The 10,501-nt window shown below is 53.4% G+C and overlaps 1 protein-coding gene across 2 annotated transcripts in view; it reads left to right on the forward strand.

Annotated features, from left to right (window-relative positions):
• ACACB (acetyl-CoA carboxylase beta) overlaps positions 1-8,244 on the forward strand; it is a 1,895,698-nt gene extending 1,887,454 nt beyond the window's left edge. For both annotated transcript variants that reach the window (XM_086943101.1, XM_086943102.1), the window contains one exon: positions 7,654-8,244. In XM_086943101.1, coding sequence (XP_086799227.1) covers positions 7,654-7,780 — 127 coding nt within the window. In that variant the 3' untranslated portion in view covers positions 7,781-8,244. The remainder of the gene's footprint in view (positions 1-7,653) is intronic.
• Positions 8,245-10,501: the final 2,257 nt, after the last annotated feature.

Below are 10,501 nucleotides of genomic sequence, written 5' to 3' on the forward strand. Positions count from 1 at the left end.
TGAAGGCCCTTCACAGGCCTCACAGACAACACCACCACCATGTAGTACGCCATCAAGCTGTCGAGTTTGGGCTCTGCATTCTGGACAAAAAGAGGCTCTTTGCCGCTGGAGTTGTCCGAGGCATCATGGGAATTTCTTTGTTGTGAGCCACCTGGCGGGATCTTTGAATGCCAGGGTACACAAGCTCAACCAACAGTGCCTGTCAAAACACTAATGGTGGTTGCATCCCACGGTAGGGATGGCCATCTTCTACTAATGGAAAAAGGCCAGAGTGGATCTTTTCACCACTACTGAAATGCATGTTGGAGTTCCCAAGAAGACTCTCTCTTGGAGATGCATTCTGACTTCAGTGGGGCACATGACTTCCACATTTCCACCCCTCTGTTTCCTATCCTTTGTTCTGAAGAAGGTCTGAAGCAACCAGGCCCTGGTTTTTCTAGTAGCTCCCGAATGGTCCAGTATAGTGTGTTACCTGGAACTTCTGAGCTTCAACATCTGTCCTCAATTAATCTTCCGCTTCAGGACGATCTTCTGTCACAGCAGCAGGACACGGTTCTGCACCCAGGCATGCACAACCTACCACTCCATGCATGGATCTTGAGCATCTGAAAGAGACACGTTAGTGATAGATTCCTTACCTTAGAATATCCCCAGGCGTCAGACTGGATCCGGAAACTTTTGCGTAGCAGTACCCTTGCGCGTCGGTAGGCGTCGCCTGTGGCTCCGCGTCCGTCGTGGGCGCCGTGATAACGTCGTCGGAGTACTTAGACGCCGCCTCCGCGTGCTGACGTCAGTTCTTCTTTTTTCTGCGCCGGCCAGCGCAGATCTGGAAAAAGCAGTAACCAAGTCAATTTTTGACTAACTTTTTTTAGATCATTTTTGATCCTTCTCGAAGTCTTGTGACTCCGATCGGTGCCGTAGGGATGCCTGGTTTCAAGCATTGTGACGATTGTGACCGCACCATGTCGGTCACGGATCCTCACCGCCTGTGCCTGACGTGTCTAGGCGTCGACCACGACAACGAGGCCTGCCCCGACTGTCGGGCCCTTTCGAGGAAAGCCAGGTGGGAGCGATCCCGCAGGCGGCTCGAACTCCAGCAGTCAGCCCCGCGCCGAGTGAGATCCCTGTCCCACGGGAGGTCGAGGGACAGGTCGCGGGGACGGAGCCGTCACAGCTCCGGGAGTCGGCACCACTCCTCCGGGTCCAAGTCGTCAGGTAAGAAACACAAGAAGTCGAAGAGGCATCATCGCTCCTCTGACTCCCCCCGACGCTCGCGCGATGCGGCCGGGGGTTCGGGTGACACGTCCCACGCGGCTCCTCGGGAGTCGCAGGCGTCGCGTCCCGCCCCATACCCTCCGGTCCCTGGGCTGAACGCGACGCCAGAGGAGATTGAGCGTTTCCTCATGGCCATGAGGTCCCTTTCTCCTCCGACGGGCCCTAGCGGGTCGGGGGCTTCGACCCCGACGCCGTCGGATGCTTTGGTCCCGGCGCCGCAGGGCCCCACGATCCCGACACCGCCGGTGCCCTCGGGCCCGGCGCCGCAGGGAACAGCGGCACAGACGCCGGCGACGCCTTCGGGCCCGGCGCCGCGGGACGCCGCTGGGCCTTCCTCGGGCTCTGGATCGTCACCGGTGAACCTTACGGCCCCCCCGGCGTCGGTCCGTCCGGTGTCACCTCCGGCGCCGTCCTCGAGCGACGCCGCCCCCGATACCTCCTTTGCTTCGGTTCCGACGGCGGGACGGCGCCTATCGGCACCGCACCCGACGCCGTTTGGAGATTTTTCTTCTATGAACCAACCTCATTCAATTGCAACCCTGAATCTCAGGAGATGGGTGATGAGGAGGATTGGGAGGGGTCTGAGGACCCTCTGACCAAGGAGTGTCAGTCTCATGCGGACTGGGCAGGAGACCTTGGGGAGGCCAGTGGCCTGGACACCTCTCCGGACACTGGATTTGTCTCTCCTCCTACCGTGACTTCGGAGGAGGGGGTTACCTATGGTGTGGTGTTGACGAGGGCTGCCAAGGCCTTGGGCCTTGAGCTCCCCGTCACGGCGTGAGGACTAACCTCCTCACAGAGGTCCTTAAACCGCAGTCATGCTCGGCTGAGCCTCTGCTGCCCTTTAATGAGGCCTTGACCGACGTTCTTTTGGGCACTTAGTCCAAGCCCGCTACAGGTTCGCCCGTAGATAGGAACGTGGCCAGACGCCACTGCCCGGCTCCGGGCGACCCATGTTTCCTGTCCTCCCACCCCACCCCCGAGAGTCTGGTCATCCAGGCCTCTAATTCCCAGACCGCATTCCCGGCGGCCCTGCCGGACAGGGAATCCAAGAGGTATGAGAATTATGGTAAGAAGATATTCTCCTCCCTTAGTTTGGGACTGCGGTCTTCCAACAACGCATGCCTCTTGGGCCGCTACACCCATTCTCTGTGGGAGACGGTGGCGGAAGTGCTGCCAGAGTGCCCGTTGGAGGTACGGGCCAAACTCGGCCAAGCCCTTGTGGAGGGCCGAGATGCAGCCAAGTATTCAATCAGGTGTGGGCTGGATACCACCGACTCGCTAGGCAGAGCGATAGCTACAACAGTGGCGGTGAGACGCCACGTCTGGCTGAGATCCGCCAATTTTTCGGCAGATGTCCAGAACACTCTGATGGACATGCCGTTCGATGGCCGTCGCCTCTTTGGCGACAAGGCAGACCACGCGCTTGAGCGCTTTAAGGACTCCAGGGCTACGGCCAAGTGTTTGGGCCTCTCGGCCCCGCGCCAGCAAACGGGTGCCTTTCGCTCCTTTCATGGCCAAGGAAGGGGCGTCCCCACACGTGCCGCCAGCCACTCGCCGCAGACTGTCGTCCAGCGCGGCGGCGGCCGTGGAAACCGCCGCGGAGGCGGTCGGGGAAACAGGCGGAGTCAGTCCACACCTTCCCCCGCAGCATCCACCTCTAAACCCTCCTAGTCTGTGCTTTTCGGCCCATGTGACGCCAGTGGGAGGCAGGGTTCGCCATCACCACTCTCACTGGCGCACTGTCACTTCGGACAGGTGGGTGCTGCAGATCGTCCGGAGGGGCTACTCCCTCCCCTTCGAGACGACCCCTCAAGCCATGCCACCGCAACACCACCGCGTATCGGGGGATCACTTGCGGCTCCTGCAGGAGGAAGTTTCGGCCCTCTTTGCCAAGGGGGCCATCGAGCGCGTTCCTGGGCCAGAAGTAGGACGTGGTTGCTACTCCCACTACTTTCTGGTACCCGAGAAGGGCAAAGGGGGCCTACGCCCTATCTTGAATCTGAGGAACGTCAACGGCTTCCTCCGGAAGGAGAAGTTCAAAATGCTGACTCTGGCTCAGGTCTTAGCTGCCCTAGACCCAGGAGACTGGATGGTAGCGTTGGACTTGCAGGACGCGTATTTCCACATCCCCGTCCTGCCGGCCCACCGGCGTTACCTGCGGTTCACAGTAGGCCACGAGCACTTTCAGTTTACCGTGCGCCCCTTCGGCCTTACCAGCGCCCCATGGGTGTTCACGAAGGTGATGGCGGTGGTCGCAGCTCATTTGCGCAGGTTGGGGGTCTCAGTCTTCCCCTACCTCGACGACTGGTTGTTGAAGGCGGGCTCGCCCCAGACAGTCGTCAGCCACCTCCAGACTACGGCAGATCTCCTGCACCAGCTGGGATTTTCCATCAATGTGCCGAAGTCGCACCTGTGTCCCTCTCAGAAGCTCCTTTTCATCGGAGCGGTACTCGACTCGGCGCAGTTTCAGGTTTACCCGCCCGAACATCGGGTTCGGGATATACAGGCTCTGATTCCAATCTTCCGGCCTTTATCCCGGGTTTCGGTCAGGTTGACGCTGCGGCTTCTGGGGCTGATGGCCTCCTGCATCCTTCTGGTGCATCACGCACGGTGGCGGATGCGGGCTCTGCAGTGGGACCTGAAGTTTCAGTGGGCCCAGCATCAGGGCAACCTGTCCGACCATGTCCTGATCTCGGAGGGCACTGCAGGACAGCTGCAGTGGTGGCTCACGGACCGCGATTGGGTCAACAGCAGATCCCTCTCCCTTCCCCAACCGGAGCACGTAATTGTGACGGACGCGTCCCTCCAGGGCTGGGGAGGCCACATTAGAGAGGCGGAGATCAGAGGCCTCTGGTCTCCGGCGGAGTCCCGGCTCCATATCAACCTTTTGGAGCTGCGGGCGATTCGTCTAGCACTGAAGGCATTCCTCCCGTCTGTCCGAGGGAGTGTAGTGCAGGTGTTCACGGACAACACCACCGCCATGTGGTACTGCAACAAACAGGGCGGGGTGGGGTCGTGGACCCTCTGCCAGGAGGCTCTGCGCCTCTGGCAATGGCTGGAACATCAGGGCGTGTCTCTGATGGTTCAACACCTGGCAGATTCTCTGACCACCAGGGCGGACGAACTCAGCCGCCGGTGCATGATGGATCACGAATGGCGTCTGAACTCGGACGTTGCGCAAGGTCTCTCTCAGAAGTGGGGAGAGCCTTGGTTAGATCTATTCGCCACCGAAGAGAACGCGCAATGTCATCAGTTCTGGGCGTTGGAATTTCCAAGGCGGCACTCGCTCTGAGACGCTTTTCGTCGCGAGTGGAGTTGCGGTCTGTTGTACGCCTTTCCGCCTATACCACTTCTGCCCAGAGTGCTGAAGAAGATCAAGCGCGACCGGGCACAAGTCATCCTTGTGGCTCCGGACTGGGCACGAAGGTACTGGTATCCAGAGCTACTCAGTATGTCAGTCGATCCCCCGGTTCGTCTGCCTCTTCAGGAGGACCTTCTGTCGCAGCAGCAGGGGACGGTCCTCCACCCGAACCAGTCCAGTCTACACTTCCATGCTTGGAGATTGAGCGGCGACAGTTGAGGCCATTTGACTTGCCTCCTGAAGTTTGCAACATCATTCTGGCAGCCAGGCGTCCCTCCACAAAGTCGGTGTACGCCTGCAGGTGGAACAGATTTGTGGCATGGTGCACAGCAAAGGCTGTGGATCCCCTTAATGCCCCTCTTTCCGAGGTTCTCCTCTTTCTTCTTTCTCTTGCCCAGCAGGGCTCTGCTCTGGGCACTATCAAGGGCTATCTTTCAGCCTTTCTCAGGCTACCTGATCAACCTTCTTTGTTCAAGTCCCCTATCGTTAATCGATTCCTGAAGGGTATCACACATACGTTCCCTCCCGTTCCCTTCGTGATGCCTCAGTGGGACTTGAACCTGGTTCTTACATTTCTTATGTGCGCTCCATTTGAGCCACTCCACAACTGTCCTCTTCGCCTTCTCTCCTTGAAGACTGCCTTCCTGGTAGCCATCACCTCTGCCAGGAGAGTGAGTGAGCTCCAGTCTCTATCCTGTAAACCTCCTTTCCTTTCAGTCCATCCGGACAAGGTTGTGTTACCGACAAGGCCCTCCTTCCTACCCAAGGTAGTCACGGCCTTCCACATTGGGCAATCTATCACCTTGCCCACCTTCTTTCCGCCTCTGCATCCCTCGAGAGAGCAAGAGAGGCTCCACCGTCTGGACCCACAACGTGCACTCTCATTTTATTTGAATCGCACACAACAGTTCCGGGTGGATGACCAACACTTTGTTGGTTACGTGGGCGCTAAGAAAGGGTAAGCGGTGCACAAGCGGACCATCTCGCGGTGGATCATCTTGTGTATCCAAGCGTGTTACTCCTTGGCTAAGAAGGAACCCCCTGTTGGGCTGAGGACTCATTTCACTCGAGCCACAGCCACTACAACTGCCTTGGGCCGAGGTGTGCCCTTGCAGGACATTTGCCAGGCGGCTATGTGGGCCTCGCTGCACACGTTTGCACGACATTATTGCCTGGACAGTCAAGTCCGGAGGGATGGCTACTTTGGGCGTTCCGTCCTCCAGGACTTTCTGGTGTGATTATTGGTTCGCAGACCCACCACCACGGGGTTAGTATTGCTGGGGTATCTATTCTAAGGTAAGGAATCTATCACTAACGTGTCTCTTTCAGATGCGCAAGTTACTACTTGTGTAACGATATATCTGTAAGAGACATTAGTTAGTGATAGATTCCTTACCGACGCACCCATCCTCTCCGTTCTGCGAACCGATATCTAGGGTTAAGGTCATCCCCTTTCAGGGCCCTAGTTTCATGGCACCAGTGTTGGTTTTTGGCATGGCTCTGCGCTTCTGGCGCGGAAAAGCTGTGTCTAAGAACTGACATCAGCACGCGGAGGCGGCGTCTAAGTACTCCGACGACGTCATCACGGCTCCCACGACGCCGGACGCGTAGCCGCAAACGACGCCTACTGACGCGCAAGGGTACTGCTACGCAAAAGTTTCCGGATCCAGTCTGACGCCTGGGGGTATTCTAAGGTAAGGAATCTATCACTAACTAATGTCTCTTACAGATATATCGTTACACAAGTAGTAACTTGTGCGTCAGTAGGTGACTGCATTCCTTTCTGCATAGTGCCCCTCTAAAAAAAAGTCAATTTCTGACAAGCTTTGGGGCAAATTTGTGGCCTGATGTTGTGTCCACAATACAGAACCGGTACAAGCTCAACTGTCGGACATGTTATTGTTTTTTTGTATTTCAACTAGCAAGAACTTGCAGTAGGCACCATTAAATGTTATTTATCTGCCCTTTCTACGGAGCAGCTGTCCTTGTTTAAATCATCTAATGTGCTGAGGTTTCTAAAAGGTTTAAATAACATTTACTCCTAAACCCTTTGTGATGCCACAGTTGGAGCTCAATTTGGTTATGACTTTACGTATATGCACTCCCGTCAAACCTATGCACAGCTGTTTATTGTGGATTGTGACTATGAAGACTGTGTTCCTTGTCACTTTTTCATGGTTCACATCAAGGCCCATCTGGTGGACAGTCAGCTTTTTGTGGGGTCTTTGGGGCCAACGGGAAGGGCATTAGAGCTATTCGGTTCTGCAGTATTTTTTGGTTTGATCCCGTTCCACATACCCCCCTCCTTGGGGGAGGTAAGGCTTTGATGTCTGTTCTTGGGTGTGGAGTCTTCAGTTAGAAGTATCCATCAGAAGAGCAAGTTGCATACCTTCAGTAACGCTCTTTCTGGTGGATACTCTACCAAACCACAGATGCCTCCCGCCCTCTTGCATCCCTGATCTGTGGAGTGGTCTCCTTTTGCCACCTAACAAGGTTCCAATTAGGAGAGCTGCACACTGGTGCCTCAAATTGCTTGTGCTCCACATCCAAAAGTGCAGAAAGATATTGGCTTTGTTATGCAGGGTTGGCGCTCTGTCACTTCTGGAGCAGAATGAGGCCAATGCGGAGTTGCACGCTGCCACATAGTGGCATGCATGAACACTTCTGGGGATCTTTCGGAATCCAGTCTGGTGCCTGGGGAATTATTCTGCAGCTGAAGAATCTGTGGTTAGAGAGAGTATCCAAGGAAAGTGATTTACCGAAGGTAAGTAGCTTGTTCCTTATGGTTAATCATTTTCAAACACTACAGGGAAACATATAGTTTTAATTCAGTAAGGGAAGTAGTTATCGTGCAGTTGTATGGCCTATAGAATAGCAGGGTGATACAAATCATAGAACCAAAATGTTCTGATGTGCTGTTCTTACCCTAGACTCTTTTGCTTTTGATGCGCATGTTAATCACCTAAAAATAGTTCATTCTTTCGTCACTGAACTGCATTTTCTTTGCATTCCAGCCTGGTTCAAGCGAATCCCGAAGTTGCCATGGACTGCATTATACAGATGACGCAGAACATCACTCCAGCACAAAGGGCACAGTTGGGCCACCTCCTGGCGGAAATGGACAACCCTTCTGCTAGCTGACCAATGTTCACCGGGAATAGCCACTGTCCTATGCACAGGCGTCCTGAAAAATAGTGACAAATAAGGCACAACCCTACTAAAGAACACTTTATACATCAGACTTTTTTCTATGAGGGGGCTGTTCAACACCATACTGTATAAACCAAAAGTGCTGATGCCTTAAAACAAGGAAAACCTCTGTATTGTGTATTCGGGTTGAAAATGGTCTCTGCGTACGCACAGCTATTGTTGATGTCGGCCTTTGTCAAGCAAAATTTCAAAACTACGTGCTGCATTTTTTAAAGACAACTTATTAGTTGAAAAACCACTGAACAGACTGAACTTGAATACCCTCTAGGACTCTTGAATCTATGTTAGAAACAGAAGATACTCTGCAAGAAAAATACAGTTTGCTAAAAATGGCAATACAGTGGAGCTTGTCTGAAAACATGAACATCTAAAATAAAAACAAAAAAAGTCTTCCATTCCTGTTATTGTTCAAAAGAAAGTTTTTTTCAGTAGAACTTTATTGATTTTCATAACAAATAACCATGTGTGATAATTGTCGGTTAACCAAGTAAAAGTTTTGTAACATGTATGTATTCCCAAGTGAGAGCACATAACTATCAGACAGCATAGTTGCAATGTACAAAGACCTAAAAAATATATCTATTAAGATGCAACATACACTTTTGCAACAACCCAGTGGCTACATGCAGTATACTGCCTTAGCATCAATTAGTGACTTTCTAGTGGAGGGAGAAGACGGCTCATATTTTTACCCTTAACCAGAGACCTTGTCTTCCCACCCAGTCACATTACTCGTCACCTTATAATCTTTCAGTCACATAGAAATGTCAAGGCTGCAGACACTGGGTTTTTTCTTTGCTCATTATGATCAATTAAAAGTAACAGTACTATTACTCACGGCAGATACTTATCTGACAGCCCTTCCATTTTGACCAGTAAAGTGTCCCATGCATTGTGCTATGTATCTTTTCCAGACTGTTTAAATATTTTGACCCTTGTATCAGTTTCAGTCTTTGACTGCTTGCGTACGTCACTCAACCATACCATCACACCACATGCTCTGGAGGCTTTCCAGCACAGGGAAATCTTCCTCCTTACCAGCACGAAGGTGAAGTCTAAAAATCCACTAGCTTGTTAAATATTTTTGGTGCAGGTAAATTGGCTCAATAGATACAAGGGCGGTGTCAGTCCCTTTTGCATCACAGAGAGGTTATGAAGTATCCTGAGTATACCCCCCCAAAATCCGTTTGGATCAAAGAACATTGCCATACCACATGATAAAGGTTTGCTACTTGCAAATCACACTCAGGGCAGCTAGCATTGAGTCCCTAATATGTTTTCCCCATAGGTTCAGGAGAAGAAGTATGTGTAATGTAAGTAATAAAACGGAGTGTATTTAAAACATGGGTATATGAGACATTCTGATAGATACATCTGCCGTGTGGATTCCTCACCTTGTGAATATCCCCCTTGCGTCAGCAACATTCGGAAATTCTTTTCGTAGCCTCGCGCCGACGTGGATAGGACGTCACAGAGACACGGCTCCGCTCGCGACTCAGCTGACGTCACGATGCCTATAATAGGCCCACGCCGGCGTGATGACATCAGTTCCCTTTTTTCCGCGTCGTCGACGCTAACGGTTATCGGGAATCTCTGTAGCCAACTGGTACTTGTTGCCATTTTGTTTCAAATTTCTGCTTCTTTGTATCCTGTCTCTTCGACGATGTCATCCAAGAAGACCGGCTTCAAGCCCTGCAGGGAGTGCGGTAAAATGATGTCTATTACCAGACCCGCATGATGACTGCATCTGGTGTTTGAGTTCCGACCATGATGTGGAAGATTGTTCTTCATGTCGGAAGATGAACCCGAAGGCCCTGAGGGAGAGAGAGGCCAAACTCCTGGTTGCGAAGATGAAGGCTGGGAAGGAGAAATCGTCGAGGTCTCGTTCTCGAAGGGCGAGGTCGAAGTCGAGGGCGAGGTCTAGGTCTGGTTCTCGAGAGGGGTCGTCTTCGAGGTCAGCATCGGATCGTGTTTCGAAGTCGAAGAAGAAACTTAAGAAGAGGAGACATGAGTCCCGACGTCGTTCTGGTTAGGAGTCGAGGTCACCGAAGAAGGTACGTTCGAAGGTGGTTTCTCTGGAAGTCTCTGAGCCTGAATGTGAGGCCTCACCTTCGGAGTCACATGGGCGATCTCCCACTCCGGCTCCGAATCCTTCTCCGGCTCCGAATCCGTCTCCGGCGCCGTCCCCGGCCCGTGAAGAGGAAGAGGCTCGGGAGGATTCTGCGCCTGTTGAAAAGCTGAATCCGATCCCTCCTCAGGACCGGCCTGATGGTTTTCAACCGCCCTTTCCTGCCCCAGGCCAGGACCCTTCAGCGTTTCTTAACGCTATGTATGGCGTCTTCTCAAGGGCGTGGTACCCCTCTGGTGCACCTTCGGGTCCCATGGGTCCTTTGGCTTTCAGCCTGGGAGTTCCTCACTCCTATCCTCCGGCTCCGTTCATGCCTTACATGCCGGCTCCGACGCCGCATTGGCAATTCCCGGCTCCGCCGAAATCGTTGGCGCCGATTCCGGCGTCGCCCGCTCCAGATCGTCCTCGAGGGCATTCCTCTGTGCCATCGGATTCGATACCGGTGTCGGCCCCGAATCCGACGGAGCCGCAGGTGGATCCGGCTGCGAGGTGTGTGAAGGAGAGGTCCAGAAGGGAAGCTCAAC

The sequence above is a fragment of the Lissotriton vulgaris genome, chromosome 11, assembly GCF_964263255.1.
Source record: "Lissotriton vulgaris chromosome 11, aLisVul1.2, whole genome shotgun sequence".
NCBI classification, from domain to species: Eukaryota; Metazoa; Chordata; class Amphibia; order Caudata; family Salamandridae; genus Lissotriton; species Lissotriton vulgaris.